General features: G+C 39.4%; 1 protein-coding gene across 8 annotated transcripts in view; it reads left to right on the forward strand.

The window, feature by feature from the left end:
- Window positions 1–15,632, forward strand: part of FN1 (fibronectin 1) — a 67,942-nt gene extending 52,310 nt beyond the window's left edge. For 4 of the 8 annotated variants that reach the window (XM_057746938.1, XM_057746939.1, XM_057746940.1 and 1 more), the window contains 13 exons: window positions 72–259; window positions 1,139–1,226; window positions 2,131–2,307; window positions 3,086–3,175; window positions 3,405–3,584; window positions 4,721–4,810; window positions 5,768–6,234; window positions 7,238–7,376; window positions 9,586–9,750; window positions 11,638–11,763; window positions 12,252–12,358; window positions 14,438–14,548; window positions 14,868–15,632. In XM_057746938.1, the coding sequence (XP_057602921.1) occupies window positions 72–259; window positions 1,139–1,226; window positions 2,131–2,307; window positions 3,086–3,175; window positions 3,405–3,584; window positions 4,721–4,810; window positions 5,768–6,234; window positions 7,238–7,376; window positions 9,586–9,750; window positions 11,638–11,763; window positions 12,252–12,358; window positions 14,438–14,548; window positions 14,868–14,939 (2,000 nt within the window). In that variant the 3' untranslated portion in view covers window positions 14,940–15,632. The remainder of the gene's footprint in view (window positions 1–71; window positions 260–1,138; window positions 1,227–2,130; window positions 2,308–3,085; window positions 3,176–3,404; window positions 3,585–4,720; window positions 4,811–5,767; window positions 6,235–7,237; window positions 7,377–9,585; window positions 9,751–11,637; window positions 11,764–12,251; window positions 12,359–14,437; window positions 14,549–14,867) is intronic. The other 4 variants (XM_057746941.1, XM_057746943.1, XM_057746944.1 and 1 more) reach the window with 1 other exon arrangement.
- The last annotated feature ends 9,576 nt before the right edge of the window (window positions 15,633–25,208 follow it).

A 25,208-nucleotide genomic window follows, 5' to 3' on the forward strand; every position in this document is an offset into this window, starting at 1 on the left:
GGAATTCACTTTATTTTCCCCCTTTCCCCATTTACTATAAGATAACCTCTAACTAATGACCATCCCGACAGCCATTCCTGCACCAACCAACCTGAAGTTCACTCAGGTTACACCAACCAGCCTGGCCGCCCAGTGGACGGCACCCAACGTTCAACTCACTGGATATCGAGTGCGGGTGACTCCTAAAGAGAAGACTGGACCAATGAAAGAAATCAACCTTGCTCCCGATAGCTCATCAGTGGTTGTATCAGGACTCATGGTAAGAAGTGTCCTTTTTTCATTGGACTAAAGAAGTAGGTCATCTCTTACACAGTTGAAGGTGATAGAAGTATAATAAATCTGTGTTCTTTGCCTCTGCCATCAAATTTTATCATAATTTTGCATCAAGTAGAATTACTTTGTGCTGACCTCAGCTTTTCCAGATGACTATCAGGGACGGAATTTTACGAGTAGCATTGGATGTTGCATAGCTCTTTAAGTGTATTTTGTTTATTTTAAAAAGTTGTATGTATGTGGGGGGAACAATTTATATATTCATGGGCTGAATGCATAAACCTACTTCAGTTGTGCCTTTTCTGAGCGCTGTTACCTTTGCAGGGAATATTCTCCAGTTTTTATCAATCCAGCCTGATCCTGCCTTCATTAAATCATTTTTAGTCCTTCTAGATTAAAGCTAGCCAGATTAAAGCATGTAGAGAGCTAGCTAGAAACTTAGGAAATTGGTCTATTTCTTAACATAAGGCCAATTCCAGGAGAAACTGCAGAAAGAGGGTTCGGAGATAGACTATTCTCTTTGCCTCTCTAAGATCAGAAAAATTCATGATTTGTACCTGTCAGATCATAAAAGAGAAAAACAGGCTAATACCAGTTTCTTCATTTTGTATCAATTTAGTGTAAATATGTAAGTTATGGCTTACTTGGGCGTAACCCCAAGTGCATTTTTAAATTCATGTAATTAAATATGTTGTTGATCATCTGCAGTGTAGGAATGAAATTAATCTAGGAACTCACAGGTCTGTGGGTTTTGCTAGCTTACTTTTTCATTTCTAACCATTGCATTTTTTTTCTAATGCTGGAGTGAAAATTCGTGGGCTTCAGAAGATCACATTTCTAAAGCTTACCACAACCTTCCTTCTAGGTGGCCACCAAATACGAAGTGAGTGTCTATGCTCTTAAGGACACTTTGACAAGCAGACCAGCTCAGGGAGTCGTCACGACTTTAGAGAGTGAGTAATCGAACATTTTTTTGTCGACAAACATTCTGTATAAACAAAAATTAAAGAATGGCAAATGCCTTTCTAGATCACTAAGTTAATAATGAAATGATTCCCAGTTTGGAAACTGATTTGCTCACCCATCTTTCTGAGTTACTGCTGTTGCCTTCTATGCCTCTCCAGAAAGTGGTCTACTGGCACATACATGGAATCACTCCATGATGTGATAGTGTTGGTGCAATGAACTAGGACTAACACCTAGGTTATGTTCTACTGGTTAGAATTTGTTTTCATAAAGTTAAGTTTGGGGAGGACATGCTGGCTTCTGCTGTATCTTAACAGTGCAGTGAGTATTGGACAATATTGGGCCTAGATTCTAGTTTTCTGCCATATCAATAACCCACAGTTATTCTCTTTCAGAAATCACATAAAGTGTCAAAGTTTTCTCGTCTACAAAGTAGGGATGGTATTGCACCTGTTGAAAAAAAAAAATGAATCCACATAAGAATGACAAAATACTAGCAATACATTGTTATATATATGTGTGTGTGTGTATATATGTATATATGTGTATATATATACCTTCCTTATAGTATTGCACATATTTTATATTATAATAACTTAATAATTTTAACACTTACTGAGGTATGTATAGATATCTAAAGCCAGGCTTGGGAACCACTGACAGTACCCGTAAAGCTTTTCAGTTCTTAAGAAAAAAAAAGTACACGAGGTGAATATTTTCATTTTTCCTTAACTGCTGTCTGCTTTTCTCTCTGGATGCCACAGGAGAAAATCTATTAGTCCTGTGTATAAATGTATGTATTTGGTATATAATAAAGAAACATTTTAAAATATCAAAACTTTACTTGTATGAGCCAGCTAGGCACTAATCTCTGGCTGTCATCCCCTGCAGATGTCAGCCCTCCAAGAAGGGCCCGTGTGACGGACGCTACTGAGACCACCATCACCATTAGCTGGAGAACCAAGACTGAGACCATCACTGGCTTCCAAGTTGATGCCATCCCAGCAAATGGCCAGCCTCCAGTTCAGAGAACCATCAGGCCGGATGTCAGAAGCTACACCATCACAGGTCCGGGAACTCACTCTACTGACCACGTTTATGAACTGCCATTCACAACTTAAATGAGCTTATCAGTTTTTCTACCACTTACACTGATTATATTTATCTTCAATGTGTTATGATAACCCAGCTCTGCTTTTTACAACTTATTTTCAACCCAGGATCAAAAAATTTTGTCCTGTGAATGCCTGGTTTGCAGAGAAGTGGCATAAGTCCCATTCATCAAATTTGATCTTTCATCAATGGACCCTCTCTTATGAAAAGAAAAATTATACATAATGCTTGAAAGCCAAAAGAAACTCAATGATAGTGTAGAGTTCTTAACGTTCACATACATTATAAAGCAGAATTAAATTTTAAAAAAGCAAACAGCACTACTTCATAGAGATCAGAGTTGTTGTAAGAGAATGTTCATTATCTGGGTCAATTTAGGTCTTTTTGAGATTTAAAATTCTGATTTCAGTTCCCGATCAGTGACCATCTCATAAAATGCAGTCAATAGGTGCTCACCCCTGTCACCAAGATGGTCACTTCTAAAACAGCATCTTTGGATTTTAAAATTTATTTTAGCCAGTGTCTTTTTGTGCATCAATATCTTTCTTTTGAGATATCTTTCTCATGAACAGTTAACACCCATACCATGCTCTAGTTTATTATTCAAATATGAACCACTTCCGTGGTCTGTATAAACAGGCAATAGAAGGAGGAACCATGAAAATTGCAGATGAGTTTGAAAATTTCCCAGTAACTGAAGATAAGATAAAAATCATCTCTTCACCAATCCCAGGTTTACAACCCGGCACTGACTACAAGATCTACTTGTACACCCTGAACGACAATGCCCGGAGCTCCCCTGTGGTCATCGATGCCTCCACTGGTAACTACACCTTCTACTGAAGAAATGCCCCTAGATGTGATCAGTCACATGAACTTGAGAAACAAAAATGAGGCTGATATTTTTGTATTTCAGATCTCAGTGAATCATTTTTACAAGTTACAGAACTCTCAAATTCTCTCAAGTCTATTTTCAAGGGCTGGGGAAAGAGTATGGGGATAATTTTCTTGGTTACTCATTTTCTTAAAGAGACAATTTTGTGTTCTTTTAGCCATCGATGCACCATCCAACCTGCGCTTCCTGGCCACCACACCCAACTCCCTGCTGGTATCATGGCAGCCACCTCGTGCCAGGATTACTGGTTATATCATCAAGTATGAGAAGCCTGGGTCCCCTCCCAGAGAAGTGGTCCCACGGCCCCGCCCTGGTGTCACAGAAGCTACTATTACTGGTATTGCTGCTTCCATGCTACCATTTTCTTCTTTACTCTCTAGGACACACAAGGTGCTTAGAAGACTCCAGCTGTGTTTTTGGTGCTGTACCATGAGAACAATAAGCCCCGTTTCTGATAACTTCAAAAAGCATTCTCTACGTAGGAGCTGTCAAGTTCAATACATCTCAGAAGTCACGAATTCGTGAAAATGCAATAATTACAATACTGTCAAAATAGCATAACTAGAATCTTTTTATTTGCTGTACATTTGCCAGATACCTATCAGTTCTTCCTAGAAAAAACATTTTTCAAAGCAAACTAGCAAATTTTGGTACTGTTGTCTCACTCAGCAACCTAAAGAGTGATAAGCTTGCAGGATTTGCCAGAGTACCACCTGCGATGGCTCACATTATCCAGTTCCCCAGGATAGGTCTTGAGGCAAAGTGATTCCCAATCACCCACACTGGAGAGAGTGCTTGGGATGGGGAATAAGAGATCAGAGGCCTCTGGTGTCGTTTTTGTCCAAGAGATTAAACTGTAAACTGTGTATATAGGCTATCATCTAGACTTAAAAATCCTATAGAACACACAGGTACCAGAAGGAGACACTGCTTTTTTAGGACCTTTGGAGACAGAAAACTAGAATCAGATATGGAAGGCATTGGATTGGATACTTCCTACAGGGACCACACAAGGAGCGGTCACTCTTTCCTGCAGAGCACTTTTTTGTAGTCTAACTTTTCATCTGTCCTGCCACTGAGAGCCGTCTGGTTGTTAGGCCTAAGTAGGTTCAGGTATACAGTCTGTATTAATCTCTCCCAAATGTGTATTTTGCTGACAGTGTACAACGCAGATAGATTTTCTTGAACTCAAAAGGGCAGATGAAACCACGTTAAAAGAATCCCCAGGAAAAGTTAAAGTGCTTATTCAGGTGTCAGATTTGATAGGAAGACAACTAATTTGCTAGGTGGCCATTGTATACAGAGTATCTGAGTGTCTGCAGAAGCAAAAGGAAGCCAGTTTTGCCTTTCAAGAGGCCGACGGCCAGCTGAAGAGACTGAGGCTTGCTTCCCAGTAGCGTCTCCTGGTGAGATCAACTTTCATTTGACGAGCTGAGCCCACGGATGTAACGTGATGATCTGTCCTTCCATCAGGTCTGGAACCAGGAATCGAGTACACAATCCAGGTCATTGCCCTCAAGAACAACCAGAAGAGTGAGCCTCTGATTGGGAGGAAAAAGACAGGTAAAGAGGACCTTCTGGGTGGGTAGCAGGGAGAGATGGCCAAAACAAAACTAATAACAAATGATTCATTTTGCAGTGAAAAAGTGCTCCAGGTTTCGAAGCCTTTCTCATAGAACGTTTTGTTTTTCTCTAACAGTATAGCATGTATGCTGTGCTCTTTGATAGCAGGAATAACCTAGCCATCTGCAGAGTTGTTTTACTTTTTTCCTAGCCAGCCAATATAAAAGCCTTTTATTTGTCTTTAAAAAAAATTGAAACCGATATTAAAATGTAAAAACCAAGTTGCGATCATTGCTGTTCTTCTGTACATTCTGTTGAAGTTTAAAATGTTTTTCTAAAAAGGGGCGAAGGGAGAGAAAAATCTCTCATTTGTCTTTATTATTTGGTTTCTGAAACTTGGAACTAAATAACGTCTTACCTTTTTTTTATCCAATTTCAGTTTAATTTGAAGAAAATGCTTTATTTATGCTGACAGGAGAATTTTAAAATAAACTATGTATGTATTTTAATCTATTCTTAGCATTTCAAACTATGAGAAACTACTGCGGCAAACCTCTGGAATTCTCATACTTCAGACGCTGATATAATTAGTCTGGATTCTAGTCCTTATAACATGATTCTCAAGTGAAAACGAGAAGAAAGGCTGCATATTTCAGTTCCATTAGGCTTAATTTGAGCAGAGGCAGCTTCTGTGGGGCTCAGCGGTTCAAAGCTTTGTGTGTATGATAAACTCATACTAACACTTTTTTTCATTCTAAACTATAAAGAAAACTTTGAGAAAAAAATCATACAGATTTCTTTCTGGAAAAAAGTGTTTTGTGCTCTAAGAACTGCTAATTTTCTGGGAGCTTTGATCAGATCGAAACATAGTCGTTGTTGCCTGAATTGATAATGACAACTGAGGCTACTGGGAGCTTAACGCGCTGTGCTTTTTTGGCTCTAACCTCTCTTGGCTAGATGAGCTTCCCCAACTGGTAACCCTTCCACATCCCAATCTTCATGGACCAGAGATCCTGGATGTTCCCTCCACAGTTCAAAAGACCCCTTTCATCACCAACCCTGGGTATGACACTGGAAACGGTATTCAGCTTCCTGGCACTTCTGGTCAGCAGCCCAGTCTTGGGCAACAAATGATCTTTGAGGAGCATGGTTTTAGGCGAACCACACCACCCACAACGGCCACCCCTGTAAGGCATAGGCCAAGACCATATCCGCCGAATGTAAATGAGGAGATCCAAATTGGTCATGTCCCCAGGGGAGACGTAGACCATCACCTCTACCCTCACGTTCTGGGACTCAATCCAAATGCTTCTACAGGACAAGAAGCTCTCTCTCAGACAACCATCTCATGGACCCCATTCCAGGAAAGCTCTGAGTATATCATTTCATGTCATCCAGTTGGCATTGATGAAGAACCCTTACAGGTAATTCGTGTTTCTCTTTACTTCTGGGCAGCCTGGGAAAAAAAGTATGCTAGACTCCTAGAGTGACCAGAGCTCTGATGTCAAGTGGCTATACTTCTAGGACCTCTTAGAAAGGTGGCATGCTTAAGTCCTGATTTCTTTTTTTTTTTAATCTCAGTTTGGCTGTACTTTAGGGGATGGAGCAAAAAGTGTCATTAGCTTTCATTTAGTAGAGAGAATAAAATCATTTCTTATTGTTCTCAATCATTTGAGGCTCCATAGTAATACAGACAAAGAAACGATCTTAGAAAAGAGAGAGAGAAATTCTGCCTGAACTTACTTTTGCTCAGGAAGGGCTAAAATGCCATCATTACGGTTTGTCCTTGAAGAATCCCATTATCTACAATACGTCGAAGAAGAAAGAACTTGGCTGAAGCTGCGCCTATAAGTGATTGATTCTCTGACTAAAACTTCTGTGCTTTAATTTGTCTTGCTGATATCGTTTACTGTTTCCTTATTTTTAGAAAGTGGCAGAATTTTTAAAACTGAATACACTGTGGAGGATTTATGAGCTTAGAAACACGAGTTTGAGGATTTGCCAAAGTGTTTGAAGGACCCCATGTTGGGTCAGATGCCACTTGTGTGGGATGCATGTGTCTCCCTCATAAGCACAGTGTCCATGTTTTATGTGAGGGGAGCATGGGGATTCCACTGGGCTCGTCCAGACCTGCAACTACAGCAGGATGAAGAGGAGACTGTCTCTAGAATTAGAGAGGGTTTCTGTTGACTATGGAGCACGTAGGGTAGATTTTTGGCAGGAAAATCTGTCATGAAGAAACGGTGGTCCGTCACTCAAGTTCCATTTCTCTCCTTGGCTGGTTGGGACCTTTATACACTTCATCTTTATTTGTCTCCCTTTGCTTTGTTTATACGGTAAGGGTTATTGAGAAGAGAATAGGGAGAGTCATGTCGATTCCTCGCTATAATGCTTTCTCCCCCGCTTTGGATGTGCTAATAATTGCAGTTCCGAGTTCCTGGAACTTCTGCTAGTGCTACTTTGACGGGCCTTACCAGAGGGGCCACCTACAACATCATAGTGGAGGCAATAAAAGACCAGAAGAGGCACAAGATTCGGGAGGAGGTGGTTACCGTGGGCAATTCTGGTATGTGAACATCGGGGTTATTCAGGCACAGGCTCTGCAGTACCCCAGAGATGCTTCTTCAAGTGACTGTTTCTTTCTTCCTGTCTTTTGACTTTAGGAAATAAGTCCAGGAAGTAAATAAGCAACTTTAAATTCAATTATTTTCCCCTTAAGGTATCCTAGTGTCTTTGTAAAATGCATACGTAGAGTCTCAAACAGTGATATGATGATAGACCTGGAAGGGACTTCAAATATTGTTTAGTCTTGACACTCTGAGTCCCAGCTAGTGAGTATCTGGTTTGATACAGGACACAGGTCTCCTGACCTCTTTTCCCAGACCCTCTTCATCTTACCAGGTTGCTGTCCACCTGAGTAAATTTTAAGTACTGAAAGTGATTACCTGTAAAGGAAGTTCCTTATCTGCAGACATCAGTACCTGCTGGGTTTTGTTCTTGGTGTAAAACACTACCAACACAGCCCATTTCTGTCCAAAGAACTCCCTATTCCCACATTATTTTATGATTATATAGGTCCAAAACCATAATAGAGGTTAAATGGTCATTGACTCTTTGTAGCACCTGGAAAGTTCTGTTAAACCAGTAGTGTATCACGTGGCTTTTCAAACTCTGGCAAGCTGGAGAGTCACCAAGAAACACGAGATAGGGAGTAATCAAAACCATGAATCTCATATTTTCCGACCAGGGGCTTCTCCATTCCCCATCAGCAGGGAATGCTAAATTCTGTCTGCCAAGTGACAGGCTTTATTCCTAGGGCCAGTTACTTAACCTCAGCCTCCTTCCTCTTTCGATAGGTGACTGTGTTCTTTTACATGTATAAACGCCTGTGAATTAAGCCGTTGAGGCTTTTTTTGGGGGAGGGTTATTTTGTGCTTATTGTATTATATATCCATGGTAATGCATGCCTTTTGCTTTGTGTGGTTTTGCTAGTAGAATGCCACGCAAAAGGAATCTTCAAGAGCACAAAGGTCTTTGTGCTTTTTCCGCATCATTTTTAAAAAGATTTCATCTCCCAAACTTCAGTCAGGTGGAATTTTAACTCCTGGCTATTTTAGGAAGGTTAATGAAACCCCTCTAGCAGTTTAGTTCCTTCCATTTTTCTTTCCCACTTCTTATTCCCAGCAGTAATATTCTGCATTCTAGGCAGGTTCTCCCGGTTTTGAGACATTTCAGATATCTTAGTCTCAACAAAAGCCTATTTTCTTCCAGTGTGATGCCTTTCAAAATATTAGACACTTGAAATATCTATTGCTTTTGAGCTTTTGATTTTTGCACTGTGAAAAGAAATATACACAGTGGGATTCAAAGTCACAGAACTTACTTTACTTAATTTTTAGAGAACAATTTGAAGCATGCTTTGTTTGCATTGATTATTTTAAAATAAGCTTTCCAAAACATAAAGACCAGATCTTAGGCAACATGAAGAGACTCGATTACTTATTTCTAAGTCATTGATATCCCATTACTTTCTCTTATTTGGAACCTTTGAGTTTATTGAATAAAGTAAAGCAGTCTGACTATTATGACAGTAATGTACAAAATCTAGGCTTTTTGCACTATTATGCAAAAGCAATAAAAGTGAATATCACATAAATGCAATCACATTTTAATGGTATATAAAACTGCTACAACTTTTGCATTAAAAGCAAAAGATGCCCTCTAATAATTATTCTTTATTTAATGAGCACTTTGTAAGTGCTGGCAATAGGTCAGTGCTTTGAATTCATAATCTGATGTAATCTTCACAAGATCCCGAGCAGGTGGAGATATTTTTATTATTATCCCCACATACAGAGGAGGGAAATAAGGCCGAGAAATGTTAAATAATTAGCTTAGGGTCACTCAGGTACCGATGGAGAGGAATTTCCAGCCTTTGCATCCTACTGAAGTTCTTAATTGCCTCACGATCTGTTCCATTTTCTATAGATTAGATTTACCAGAAATGATTTTTTTTTAGAACTGAGGGGCAAAAAATAAAAGATGGGCTCCTTTTAAGAGGCTTTTGGCAAGTATTCACTAGCAAAATCTAAGCATTGTTTATTAGAGCAGTTGATGCACTGATAGAACAGATGAGTGCTTTTTAATGCTACTGGGATTTTTGTTTTAGAGTAAGTCATTATATACAATAATTCAGTTTTCTTCTTATGGTCCAAAACCATAATAAGATGTCTTTTTTTTTTTTTTTTTCCTTTTTCCTCCTTTTCTTCATGTAGTTGACCAAGGCCTAAACCAACCCACAGATGACTCGTGCTTCGACCCCTACACGGTTTCCCATTATGCCATTGGAGAGGAGTGGGAGCGATTGTCTGAATCTGGCTTTAAACTCTCGTGCCAGTGCTTAGGCTTTGGCAGTGGTCATTTCAGATGTGATTCATCTAGTGAGTAGCTTGCTTTGTCCATCTCTTGCAGTTTCATGCATTCGCACAATGTGCCAAGGAAGGAAGCATGTTTGGCAGACGCAGCCTCTTCCAAACATGAAGCAAACGAGGCGAGACTGCTTGATTCAAAGTAACATTTCGCATCATATAAAAATGATGGGAAATTTTACTTGTTGAATATTGCTTCATCTCAAAGGTTGTGTTTCAATATGACTGTTAATTAAAAATAAATTTGCAATGGTAATATAATTTTTAAAAATTTTTCGTTAAGATAAATGAATAAAGTCAAACTCTTTGGAGCAAGGTCTAATGAAGGGTATCAGAGACAAAAAGGAACCTCAGATCTCTTAATCTTTAGTGTTGAGTGAGCTCAGAGGTGAACATTTATACTCACAAATACTCTATCTCTTTCAACACAAACCAAATATACACATATCATAGCATATATACACACTCACACGCATACTCTTTCATATCTCACATACACACTCATATCTTATATACACATACACACATTGGGTAGCTTGAATCTTGCCAAGTAATGCAGAGAGTACAGATAATCCATTTGTAGATAATTAAGAATCAACTTCAATTGAAAAATATTTAATTTTCAAATTATGAAAGGATTTTAATATTTAAAATGATTTTTTACTTATAATGCTTTGAGGTTTAGTATGAGAATTTATAAATCCTTCATTTCTGCTTTGTTTTTAGGGGATGTGATTATTATTGAAAATTGGTTCTTTTTTATAGGTGTTAATCATTATGCTTTATAACAAGCCTCCTGTAGACATATCCAGAAATTGTATTGGGTGAAATACGACATAATGATTTGAAAAGATTTTCAGAGTATTTTACTTAACTTGTATGCATGAACTGGGTTAATTCAGTCTGATATATAAAAACAACTAATTTTTTCAATGCAGACTACTGTGCTTGACCATCTGAAAATGGAAAGAGCAGTAGAAATGTCATATGCTGTTTAGGAGTTGGAAATTTTAACATTTGGCATCAATTAGGTGATTTTTAACTTCTGAAACTCAACCATTTTTAAGTCTGTATATTTATTACCTATGTAAGTACTTAGGTGCAATCGTGGGAGTAGAGCTGTAAGTTGATTTATGTGATTCTTTGGCTCAACTTAAATATCCTTTGCTTAGATGTCATAATTATTGAATAACTTTTTTAAAGTTTTAGGACCAACTGACTTGATAAAATGAAAAAAGTCGTGTATGTTATACACACTTCTGAAGTTTGTTCTGTTTTAGTATAAACGTTGAAGATTAAAAAGTCATCTATTATGTATAGTAGTTAAAGATATGTAACTGTGAATTTTAGATATTCCTTAGAATCAGTTTTATTTGTAAGAATAACCACTGATTTATCATTTTGTTTGTTTTTGTTTTGATGCATAGGTTTATTCTTTCACTTTTCCCATTACAAGAAACAGGCTGTAATATGTAGAAACCAGCTGATCTTTGTTTTTGGTTAATTGACCTTTGTATCCAGGATCTCTGCAAATCCAAGTGACTTTTTACCCATGATCTATTCCTAAAAACCTACTCAAATCCTGCTTTAGCCTTCCCAATTTTAAACCTTAATAGGGAGAATTCAAATGAAAGTCATTGACTATTCTCATGAAATGATTATGATGGAATAAGTAGGATCTTAAAATACCCGATAAAATGTTAAGTGGTAGAGATAATATTTTTAAATCCAATCAAAAAAGAGGTTTATCAGAGCGATCATGACCTTCAGTTTTCCTTGCCACTCCTTCCAGACTCCTGACTTTGAAAATCCGGTGACATGTCCCAGTACACTCATCATCTTGTGAGTCAGAATACGCCACTAACTGACATTGCCTCTGATTCCCCGCTCCCTCCCCAGAATGGTGCCATGACAATGGTGTGAACTACAAGATTGGAGAGAAGTGGGATCGTCAGGGAGAAAATGGCCAGATGATGAGCTGCACGTGTCTTGGAAATGGAAAAGGAGAATTCAAGTGTGATCCCCGTACGTGGCCACAGTTCATTTGTAGTGCCTTCTTGAGCACTCCCCCACTTCATTACTGAGCTGTAACTCTCATCCCCAGAAATGATTCATCTTTTGGTTTCAGAAAGCAGAGACACGCTTCAAAAATGAGCCATGATTTAATTGTATTATAGGGCATGTTAGTTAGCCCTTTTCCAACCTGAGTACTTTGACCATAATCTGCAGTGAAATGTTACAAGAAAGCTTTACAGGTCTATAGATTCAACTGTTAAAATATGATCTCTGTCTTCGCATTGAACCTTTTGCAGCGTATTCGATCTAGTCTTTGGAAATGCTGCCCTGAGATCTGTGCAGCAGTGCCTCTCTTGTGGATGATTGCCATTAACATGCAGGATATGGGCTGTGATGATACAAAGTTAGGGGAGATGCACACCCATCCTCAGAGAGGGGTCCAGTCTGTATTGTTTTCCTCAGTCTTACATGTACTTCTGACCTCTGTGTCTGCGTAGATGAGGCAACGTGTTATGACGATGGGAAGACGTACCATGTGGGAGAACAGTGGCAGAAGGAATATCTCGGTGCCATTTGCTCCTGCACATGCTTTGGAGGCCAGCGGGTAAGAGCGGGTAGCCTGTGCTCCCTGCAGTTTAGATAAGGGCTCCTGTACTGATGATTAAGAGTTACGCTTCCTGTGTGCGTACTGTGCACACAGGTAGCGGTAAAGCCCCTTATGAAATGGTGAAATACCTCATTTCCTGTTGGCACGCAAGACTACTGAATACCCTTGCCACTTCTTGGTTCATTCTGATGGGCAGATGCCCCTGTGACACTGCTGTTAAATATTTTGAATAATCCCCAGATCTAAGAAAATACCGCTTCTTTGTACCCTCTCGCAATCCCAAGATAGATTCCTGCCACAGATCTGGAGCTGGGCTCAGGAAAATGAGACAAACAGAGGGAATGAGAAATGGCCCTGGCTCTTAATGATGTAGTTGGAGACATTAAATTAGCGTACACTGAAAGCCTAGCTAATTAAGTCAAGTTCTGAGTGGGTCTGACAAATCCAGTTCCCAGGTAGGCTGATGTCATCGAGAAAGATTTGGTGGAAAAGAGGAGCATGAACTGGCTGGGGTTTAGGGTGGTTAACATTGGGCTGAGGGAGGGGGGAAGCAGAGAGAGCAGAGTGGGCACACCCCCCTGGGATGGGAGGGAGCTGGCACATGTGGGCTCCAGTGAAACAACCCTCTGTCATTAAATGGGAAGAAGAGGAGGCCACTTGTGGAGGGTCTTGGAAGTCCATTATTTATGCCAATATTTCTCAACCACTTCTAATCTGTGTCCTACTTCAATATAACAAAAAAGTGCTGTGATTTCCTCTAATCTTTGAAATTTCAAAACAAAATGCCTTGTGACCCAAATAAAAGCAATGGAACATAATATTCCTTTGTTTTCAGTGAAAACATACCCTCCCCAATAGCTTTTCAAATTCTGGTCCTTGAAGAGCATGCTCCCTGCTCCTTGGGTAAGACTCACTGGTTGATGCCTTTGGCGTTAGAGACTTGCAGGTGCCCAAGAGAAAGGGAACATGATGGAAAGTGGCTTTTAGGAAGATTAAACTGGCAGCAGAGAACGGTCTTCAGGGGTCTGGCTGAGGGCAGCCCCTGGAAGCTACTCTGATCTTATTCCACCACTTGTGGTGAGTGGGGAAGGAGTCTCTCTCTGTGTCCCTCACTAACACATCTAAAGACCGTGGTCACAGAACTCAGTCACCTCTGGTCGTGTGCTCAGTGTAGAAATGTGTGATAGAAAATGAGTTTGTTGCAAAGTCAGTTTTGGTCTCACTTCAGCCTCTCTGCCTCATGCTTTACATACATGAAAACTTTCATGTGTGACACCTATTCTGTTCTAAAGCAAAATGCTAAATGAAACAAGACAGGAGTGGGAACTGTTACATGTTATATGAAAGCAAGATTCATTGATTCTGTAAGTAGGTATTTACCCGTACTGTCTTAGGTATTGTGGGGAATATGCTTTTAAATGGAGAAATATGCCTGAAATATTTAACTGACAATATAAGAAAGAAAGTGATTGTATTATTTACGGCTCCTCTGGTTATAAGAGAAAAGCCCAACTCAGGTTAATTTATGCAAAAGAAGGCTCACATTGACTGGAAAGTCCCAGGCTATCCCAGCAGAAAGAATATGACGGAGAGTCACCCAGCTGGGTGGCAGCCCCGCTCCACCCGCAGGTCACTGTGTGACTTCCCCACCCACCCGCCAGTCATTTCTCTGGGTCTCCGTTCCCTTATCTGTAAAACGAGGGTGTCTGTCCATGTGATCTCACATCCCTTTTAAAAGCTCTAGGATTCTAGGCAAACCTCTTCCATCATGTAGTGTGGAACGCTTATTAAGGAAGTCAGGACTGGAATGAGCCTGAGCAGATGGGTGGGGCTTGTAAGACATTTCAGGGAAAAGGAAAAGCACAAGTAGAGGCAGCTATAAAATATGAGTAATCAGCCAAAATGTATTCTACGAGTTATAAATGCACGGAATCATCATCAAAGCTTCCTTTGTGATTAACTGCGTATATTCTGCCAACTTGTAAGGGCTGAAATTCTTCTTTGACACAAGCACTAAATTATGATGTTCTTGTGTTGTTATAAACCCCATCTGCCTTCATGCCTCTGCTCTCTCAGGGCTGGCGCTGTGACAACTGCCGCAGACCAGGGGCTGAACCCGGTCACGAAGGCTCCACCGGCCACTCCTACAACCAGTATTCGCAGAGATACCATCAGAGAACAAACACTGTAAGTGATCTGCACCCGACATGTTTCTCCCCTAAATGCAATTAGGCACATAGCAGGGAGTCTCTCTCTGCAGGTACCTTTCTTCTGAATGAACTGATTTTTTTTTTAAACTCTTTTAAGTGACTTAAGAGTAGAAGATTGTATCCTGTAGCATAATTTGGGTTCTCTTGAGCACCTCCTATTGCCCAGAATATAGCTAAGTTCTTAAAGCTAGACATTCTCCTATCCATAAGTAATTGTCAGAGAAGCCACCCTCCCCTTTTTCCTTCTGTTGTCTTTACGGTATTTGCTGTTCATTTTTCTTCTTCTACTTTAACAGAATGTCAACTGCCCAATTGAGTGCTTCATGCCTTTAGATGTACAGGCTGACAGAGAAGATTCCCGAGAGTAATATTTCCAGCCCAGAGAAACAAGCATGGATCTGTGCCAGGGTCCATCCAAACTGGAGTGGTGTTTGCAGACCCCATCTTAGTTTGTTTCTTTCTTAAGCCCTTTGCTCTGGAGTAACGTCTCCAGCTTCAGCTCAACTCACAGCTTCTCCGATCATCACCCTGGGAGTGTTTTGAGATTTTTCTCATCAACAAGAGCAGTATGTTGCCTGTTCTCCAAACTACTCAGTACTGCTCAGCATTTTACATGAAATGATTCTAACTTGTGATTTGCATTGGGATCAATAGGGAAGCACATGCACCAACCAAGATGCAAAATGTCTTGAAATGATATTACCAAAATTTTCAGTAGGAAAGTTACCCAAACACTTCTGCTTCCACTTAACTGTCTGGCCCGCAATATTGTAGGAACGGCATGTCCTTGTTACTGTGATATTTTAAATATCCACAGTACTCACTTTTTCCAAATGATTCTAGTAATTGCCTAGAAATATCTTTCTCTTACCTGTTATTTATCAATTTTTCCCAGTATTTTTATATGGAAGAAAATTGTATTGAAGACACTTAGTATGCAGTTGATAAGAGGAATTTGGTCTAATTATGGTTGGTGATTATTTTTTATACTGTATGTGCCAAAGCTTTACTACTGTGGAAAGACAACCATTTAATAAAAGATTTACATTCCAAAACTTGAACATCGTGGTCTTTTTTACATAAAGAAATTTGGGGGAAAGTAAAAATCCTCCTGAATGTTTTTTTCTTTGCTATTCAGCAAACATTTGAAAACGTATGATATGCACAGCTCTCTAAATTTTGGTGGTTTATGTACAAGCTTTTCTAAGTCTGTCACTCCCCAAACCCGGATTCAGTCTTGTCATTTTATCTCTTCGGTAATGGAGGTAATTTTATATTTTCCACTTTACCAGCTTTAGGTGGATTCAAATATTTATTTAACTTACTAGCTAGCTCTTCAGAAGTATAATTGAAGCATAATTGAAGCAACATTTTCATTGTTCTTTTCTAACCATTATAATTCTTTCTTTTCTCCCACTTCCTTTCCATCCTTCATTAAATAAACATCTATTCAAAGAGATTACCTGCAGGGAAAATAAAAAGATGCCTGAGATGTTAAAACCACTTAAATTGGGAATTCCCTGGCAGTCCAATGGTTAGGACTCCTCACTTCCACTTCAGAATGCATGGGTTTAATCCTTGGTCAGGGTATGCTGCTGCAGCAAAGCCAAAAAAGAAAAAAGAAAAACCACCAAAAAACTACTTAAATCTTATGACACAGAGGGGTTCTGTCTTAGGGAAATGCTGTGCTATAATAACCTCAATCCAACTTGTCTTAATTGCTGCCAGCTGGAGTACCCCAGATGAACAAAGTACGTGTAGTCCTGATCTACAAAGGCCGTTTCTTTTCAATTTAACTTTGCGGAACCAACAGATCTAAAACTTTGAGATTAAATCTGGCATCCAAAATAGTAAAATAGCAGCACCGGAAACAATTCATTGTTAATTAGTAAAAGATTAATAATTCATAATATACAAGACATGGAAAACACTTTTACACACCACTGTAACAAAATATTTCAATAAATACCTGGCAATAAATATTAAGACTAAATACAGAAAGAGATTTCCTCAGGGTTCATTTGTTTATTTAAAAAAAATAAAACCATATTGGAATGGATTTACAGTTTATAAAATTCCTTGCCATTTAGCATCTCATTTAGGAGAGATTTTACAGTCTAATTTTACAGAGAATACGGCTCAGATGAGTTTTCCTTAGCAGGACACAGACCCAGACCCCAGACTTCTGTTAACATCACTAAAATTCCAGCTTTGCCAAGCCAGTAGTTACCAAGAGAGTTACTCTGTATATGTGAAAAAAAAAAAAAAGGAAAGATCACCGGAAGAACAGGTCATGGTGGTATTAAATGACTGTCACACATACGTGGGTCATCCTTGCTCATAGAGAATGTGACCCAATACAAATCCGTACATGGTGTAAGGGGAAGTCCCACTGTATACACACGCCAAAGAGAAAGCCGGCTGCTGCCTCCATCTTTAATGTGAAGAGGAGGCCCAGGTACTGCACTGGTGCAAGTCTGCACCTCAGCTCCATCCTGTTGAAAGGTCTTTACATTTAAAAACAAGGAAAGAACAGCTTTGGGTTGAGACTGACTTTGCTTCAAACCACTTATCTAGAGACAAACCTGAAACTGTTTTCCCCAACGTGAGTTTAAGTAAATCCAGTTGCACTGTATTAATTAAATGGATAGTGACCCTGTCAAAAGCTTGCACACTGAAATATAAAATCCACAAGTTCCACATTTAAGATTTTAAAAAGTACCACTTTTTCCAGAATGTCTGCTAGATTCTCAAAAGCAGTATATTAAATTTACAAATGAAACTTTTTCAATAGTGAGTCAGTAACAAACTACTTCTAGATAATCAGAACAAATTAAATCTCAATGGTCTTTTATGTTTTGGCATCACAATGCAAAATGGTAAAACGTTCTTTTTCACTATTTCTCAGAAAAATCATTCAAACACAAGGATTTCCAAAGATCTTTTACTGTTTTTACTGATTCATGTTACTGTTGTCTCTGAGAATTTTCTTAAGCAGATTGAAATGGCATAATTAAAAGACCAATCTAGATTTAGGCAAGAAGTTGGCAATTCCAGCAAAATTAGATAAAGGTAGTAAATATATCAGAGTTTAAAAAGAAAAACCATAATTTTGAAGTTTTACCTTGTCTTGCTGGGCTTGATTTGCAATAAAATTTATTGTTGTGTACTTTTGTCATTTTCAGCTCTAATGACCTGAGTGAATTATGCAAATTAGTCAGTATGACAACATCACTATAAGCCTGTAAGGCGCACATTCTGCGGAGGGGAATAAAGAAATGCTCAGGTGGAAATTACAGGTATAGGAAATGACTTTTCCATTTAATTATATTTCCATTGAAAATTCTATTCCATTTCTAGTTGTATGAAACTCATTAAAGTGATTAAGAAACATCACATCAGCACGTTTAAGTGCTGAATTTGCTTCCTATTCAGTAAATCCCCATTACTGCGATAGGGAACGTGGCAAGCTCCAATTAAAAAATCCCATTTTCAGGAGATACATTTCAACCATTAAAAAAAAGATCACTCTTGGGACTTCTCATGTTTGGGGACATTTAAAGATTACCACAAAGGCTGATAAAACAGACGCAGCACAAAGATGACCTTGCCTGCCCTGGATTTTCCCGACTAAGAAAGGTATTTTTAAAGAGTGTATATGACAGTCATGTTTGAGATGCAAGTTGTTATCATTGCCACATCATCCCATTTCATATTCTCATTAAAGTAAGAGATTCAATTTGAATTGCAAACAAAATCTATATAAGTTACAAAGGAAGAGACGAAAATACTGTAAGTAATAAAAAAGCAAGAGAGATGATGCTTCAGCTGAAAGCCCCAAATGGGAAATTCCTTTTTTAACATTCCTCAGTACAGTTAGGTATGAGATATTAAAGCATGTTTTACATTTCCTTGAATTCCTTTTTGCTTACTCTTTAGAGACATAAAAGTTTTAACAATCTTAGGAGCCAAATTTATCCTATAATGGCTCTTGAGTGGAGCCTCCAAAGGCTTGAAGTTATTAGCTTTGTTTGGAGGTGGCCAGCATGGGGTAATTGTCAGCACCCTGTGCTGGCTGGGGCTGGAATCACCCGTCCTGCAGGCTGCCCATCCCAGCATGCTGCCCTTACATGGAAAATACATCACCAGTCAGGCATGCTCCCAGGGAGCTCTTTCCATCACGGTGCTTCAGAAACCACCATTTCGTTCCAGAAGGAAACATCGCCTCTGCCAGGAGACTGCTGGACAGGACTATACGATGAAACCTGCTGATCTGCATGATTTGGCATTCGTTGTAAGATGCCAAGCCAAGCACTGAACACACCACTTTGGTGGAGAAACTGGAACCCTTTCATACACTGCTGGTGTAAAAGTAAAAGTGCAGCTGCTGTGAAAAACAATTTGGTGGTTCCTCAAAAAGCTAACCATTGAGTTACCGTATGACCCAGAAATTCCGCTCCGAGGTACGTACCCAAGAGAACTGAAAACATATGTTCGCATAAAAACTTGTACACAAATGTTCATAGAACCATTTTTCATAACAGCCCAAAAGTGGAAAGAACCCAAATGTCCATCAACTGATGAATGAATAAACAAAATGTGGTCTGTTGATACAATGGACTATTATTTGACCATACAAAGGAATGAAGTGTTCATACATGCTACATCATGAACCTTGAAAACATGCTAAGTGAAAGAAGTCAGGCACAAAAGGCCACATAATGTATGGTTCCATTTACATACAATGTCCAGAATAGGCAAACGAATAGAGACAGAAAGTAGATTAATGGTGCCAGAGGCAGAGAAGAATAGAGGATAACTGCTAATCAGAGTGTGGCTTCTTTTTGGGTTGATGGAAATGTTCTGGAACTAAACAGTGGTGATGGCGCTACAACTTTGTGAATATACTGAAAAATCACTGATTTGCACAATTTAAAATGATTAAAATTATAAATTTTATATGCACATTTTATTTCAATTGAAAAACATGGCACTTTAGTTACAGAAAACCTCAATATCCTTTTGTTTGTTGGTAATGTTACCAAGGCTGTTGCCCCAAATCACATCCCTGCCCCTCCTTCTAATGGAAACCAATTACTCTTATCTAAGTTTCAGGAGGAAGTCGCAAAGAGAAAAAAACAAGAACTGATTAGGGTCAGCTAGACCCAAGATGGCAAAAGCTTCGACTTCCAGTAGACCTTGAGCCTTATTATACGCTCATTGTAATACATTAGCATGCTAACTGACACACCCACCAGCAGCATGACAACTATAAAAGCCCATACAAAGACTGAAAAGGAGGGTCGTACCAGTCTCCAGGTCCAAACCACAGCCCTGTTCTTGGATAACTCATGAATCTTCCTTTCTCTCTTCCCAATTCCCTTCCCTTTACCTTGACCTTCCTATATATTTGGTGTCTCCACTCTACTTGGATTGGAAAGTTGGTTTGTGAACTAGGCTCCTACTTCTCTGAATAAGTCTTGTGTTGTTCCAGTGTCAGCATCAGTTTTGCTACTGGCAAAACTGAAAAAAATCGGAAAAAGAACCTCCCTGGCCAAGACAAGGGGTCCTGGTCCAGGCTAGGACTCTGGTGAGCCTGGTGAGGGTCTAGTCGACAAATTCAGTAGCAGTAAAAAGTGAGGTGTTGGGAAAACAGAGTAGATGAAAGACTGAAGAAACTCAGAAACTTTTTGGCTACCTATTCAAAAACTCAGGCAAAATCCAATTTCCATACATTCATATCATCTTCCACTACCTTCCATGTCCCATATAACACAAAAGCATTATGAAAATAATAACTAGCAATTTTTTTTACAAGCAGTACTTATCATCTCTGAGGTGGTGTTCTAAGTGCTCTTAATATTTTGTTTCATTTACTCCTCTGAGCAACCCGAAGAGGTGGGTACTGCAACATCAGTTTAAAGTAGAAAGTGAGGGAAAAGCTAAGTGAATCACCTAAGATAACACAGTTTGTTAGTAGCAGAGCTGGAACTTGAACCTGACAAACTAGCCCCAGGTCCTGTGATTTTCAACCAGGAGCTATTCAGCCTCACTGGGAGCAAATGCATCTCCATTTTATAAATGAGAAGACAAATTCCAAGAGGTTAAGGCACTTACCCAGGATCACCAAACCGGTGGGTGACACAACAAGGTAGTGATGACTGTAAACGGCCCAAAGATGGTTCCCTAGAAGGAAAGAGGGGGCTGTGATCAGGAACAGGTATGGGGGAAAGTGGCCAGGGAGCTGCTGGCAAAATCCTTTTTCTTTATCTGGTTGTTGGTGATATATATGTTTATTTGAAAATGATTCTGGGGAGTTCCTGGTTTCCTAGTGGTTAGGACTCGGCACTTTCACTGTCATGGCCTGGGTTCAATCCCTGTTTGGGGGACTAATATCTTGCAAGCCACATGGTGCAGCCAGAAAGAATTCTTCAAGCTATAGATGTTTTAAGCACTTTCCACAGGCATGGTTTATTACAATTTTTTTTTTAAGATTTATTTTATTGCTTATTTTTTATTTATTTTTTTGGCTGTGTTGAGTCTTCATTGCTGCGCATGGAAGCTACTCTTCATTGCGGTGTGAAGGCTTCTCATTGTGGTGGCTTCTCTTGTTGTGGAGCATGTGCTCTAGACATGCAGGCTTCAGTAGTTGCAGCACATGGGCTCAATAGTTGTGGCTTGCAGGCTCTAGAGCACAGGTTCAGTAGTTGTGGTGCACAGGCTTAGTTGCTCTGAGGGCAGGTAGGATCTTCCCAGACCAGGGCTCAAACCCATGTCCCCTGCATTGGCAGGTGGATTCCTATCCACTGGGCCACCAGGAAAGCCCCACAATTTATTTTTTAATAACGTGTTGTTTTGTGTGTTTGTTTGTTTGTTTTTATTTAATTGGCTGTGTTGGGTCTTTTTTTGCTGTGCGTGGGCTTTCTTTTAGTTGCGGTGAGTGGGGGGCTACTTTTCATGGTGCACAGGCTCCTCATTGCCATGGCTTCTCTCATTGAGGAGCAGGGGCTCTAGGCATGTGGGCTTCGAAGACTCAGTAGTTGTGGCTCACAGGCTCTAAAACTCAGGCTCAATAGTTGTGGCGCACGGGCTTAGTTGCTCCGTGGCATGTGGGATCTTCCTGGAGCAGGGATCAAACCCGTGACCCCTGCATTGGTAGGCGGATTCTTAACCTCTGCACCACCTAGGAAGCCCCACAATTTATTTTTTAAAGTAAATTTGTGCCTAGCACTGTGTTTTGCAAAAATAAGCTTTAAGAGTGTCCTAGAATGTAAGGCACTGGGAGCTTGAAGACATGCAGGGACTTGGCTCTCAGGAGGGGACAAGAGACTGGGCTTCAGAAAGAAGGTGTCTCTGGAGGCATCAGGATGGGTTCGGGGTACTCTTGGTGGACGGTTCACAAATGAAGGAGGGCTGATGTTTTTCTTCCTGGGCCCCAGACACACTCTCCCAACTTAAATATACTCTTTACTGGTGCAGATGTTTTGTTACGGGTTTTCTGCCCAGTCTAGAGTAAGCTACTTCTAAGGAGTCCTGAATCCTTTTATTAGATAATGGTATTAGAAACCAAGATCTTAGCATTAAGTGTGTTCATTGCCACTGGGGTGTCACACTTCTTGGCCCTCTCAGTTGATAGATGGAGTTATGTATTTGAAAGTACAAGAATATTCCTTTTAAAAATTATTTTTTAAGTTGCTTTTAGATTAACTGATTGAAATATTTACACATGAAGTATCTAGACTTTGCTTCAAAATAATCATGTATTGAGGCATGGGAAGTGGGGAAACAGATAAAACTAGAGTAGTCATGAGGTATTATAGTTGGATGATACATAGAATTTTACTAATTTGTATTCGTTCCAAAATATTCATGATAAAGATCTTTTAAAAATTCAGAAAACTACTTACAACTATATGCTAACAATTTTGAAAACTTAGATAAAATAGTAACATTCCTAGGGGGGAAAACATACTTTGCTAGAACTGACTTAGAAATAAAAAAGCTATTTAAGAAACTAAAGCCATGGGAATATATATATAAATACAGCTGATTCACTTTGGAGTACCTCAAAAACTGGTTCGAGCGTAAAACAATTATATTCCAATAAAAAGCTTAAAAAAAAAAACTAAAGCAATTATTAGAAAACACCCTATGATATTCATTGGTGTTTTTTATTCTCTTAATGACAAAGTATATTATATTGGACTAAACCTCCTGCAGATGAACACTGGACAAAAATATTTAAAAAAATCTATTTGAAGCCCCTGAAAAGCAACCAAAAGCTGGTGGAAACTGGAGGGGATCAACCTTCAAAGGAGATGAACATCAATTCTCCACAAATGGATCTACAGATTCAATGCAATTCCAATTAAAATCCCAAGAGACGTTTTTGTAAAAATGGACTATTTGATTCTAAAATTTACATGGAAATGCCAAGGACCTGGAATAGAAATGGAATAGCCAAGAAATCTTTTAAAAAGACTATTATGAAGGACTCACAATACCCAATTCCAAAATTTACTATTAAGCTACAATAATCAAGACAGTGTGGTGTTGGCATTAGGGCAAACAAAACAGTGGAAAAGAAAAAAGTCCAGAAATGACACACAAATATAGATGAGGAAACAACACAATTCAACAGGAAGAGTTGTCTCAACAAATGATGCTAGAACAACTGGATAAATGTATGGAAAGAAATGAAACGACCCATACATCACTTTAAAACTGGAATAGATAACAAGGCCTAACTGTAATAGTGAAAACTATAAATTGTCTACAGGAAAACATAAGAGACAAATCATCGCAATCTTTGGGTAGGTAGGTAAAGGTCTCTAGTTTTTAGATGCATAAAGATGCAGATGAAGATGGGATACAGGATGACGTTTTCTTGGAGGAGAGCCTGAGATGGGATGCGGTTGGGAAGTTGGGGGCACCAAATGTTTAGAATAAGTTACTTGTCCAGATTCTAGCTTGTTTTGGGAGATGAGGTTACCTTACCATTACATTACTAAAAATATATGCATAGACCAGTCTGTCATGAACTAAGGATAATTATTATTCCAATTCTGTATGTCTGAGGTCCAAAATTAAAAAAGTTATCTCAAAAAGGATTGAAAGGAGATACTCTTAAAAGCATTTTGAGTCTTTAAAAATTAATATTGTGCCTCCATATCTGGGCAGTAAGGGGGGGGGGGTGGAATTTCAGCTCTCACTCAGTCCTCTTTTCTGCAAATGTAGAACAGTGATTAGAGAATGAATTAATTTGATAAATCTGGACATAAGTATCTACATCTAATTGAGATAATTTGTAGCACAATTCTTTAAAATATTTATGTAAACGTGTTTAGACCACATAGTGTTAAACAGAGCAACAATTCTTCCAATAATTATACTCTTAGTGTTAACCTTTTGTCAAGGGGAGACAGAATGCACATTTAACAAGTTATAAGCCAAAATATGTATTAGCTATGTATTGCTACGTAATAAAGCACCCCAAAACTTTATGGCTTAAAGCAATACATATCTGTTTCTGTGTATCAGGAATTCATGAGAAACTCCTTTGAGCACATCTGGCTCAGTAGGTGGCAGCAAGATGTCCCTTGAGACTGGAGCTCCACTTCCAAGGAGCTCAGGCACACGGCTGGCAAGTAGTGTTGACAAGATGGTTTCTCTTTGGGCAGGGCTGCTTAAATGTACCTTCAGCAGGGCACTGACAAACCCCAAAGCAAGCAATCCAAGAAACCAAGGCTGAAGTTGCAATGCCTTTTATGGCCTAGCCTCAGCAGTCACACATTTTTCCTACAGTATTTTATTGGTCACACAAGTCAGCCTTGTTTCAGTGTGGGAGGTACTAACTATACAAGGGCTAGAAGATTAATACATTAATGACTAGAAGGATAACCTTAAAAAATACTCTCAGAAATCTTAATTTAGGAAAAGTGGGTTAAGGACATGGGAAGAGGATAGGGCTCATCTTTTAAGGTGAAAGATGACGAAAGGTTTCAGTTGGCCTTAGGTGTAATATGTGAACAATCAGGACTGCACATACAGAGCACATAAATGCACAGTTATGTCCTGATGCAGGGAGACACTGCCCTCCACTGTGTCCTACTTCCAGTGGTAAACCTGGGAGAATACTGGGTCCATTTCTGGGCACCAAACATTGAATACGTTTTTCAGGTTGCTCCAGAGGGGACATCAAAGACTTGCTGAAGTTATGGGAAACATTTCACTTAACACAGGGAAAAGTTAAGTACTGGCAGTATCCTAATGTCAGGCCAACAGAAGATTTAACCCCTCCTAAGGTTCCACAGGTTACAATCTGCTGTTTGCTTAGAAGGTATTCAACTACACTTTTTAGAACTGTGATTAGAGGAAAGTCATGAGCAGAATCCCCTATGAGGAAACTAGCAGGACTTTAAGATGCCTGTGCCACCTGCTATGGTGGCTGCTCAGTTTCTTTGGCTTACCTAATGGTTTTCAGATGCTCACACAGGTAACATTCTGGGATGAGCTGAGCTCCAGGAGGCAGGGATGCTCCTGTATTTCTTACAAATAATCACGTGTAATGTCTGTCAAACTAAAAAGCCTATAACTCAGACAAATTAAATACAACCACCAGACACTATGGCTCCAAG

This window comes from Hippopotamus amphibius, chromosome 8, assembly GCF_030028045.1.
Source record: "Hippopotamus amphibius kiboko isolate mHipAmp2 chromosome 8, mHipAmp2.hap2, whole genome shotgun sequence".
In the NCBI taxonomy this organism is placed as follows: domain Eukaryota; kingdom Metazoa; phylum Chordata; class Mammalia; order Artiodactyla; family Hippopotamidae; genus Hippopotamus; species Hippopotamus amphibius.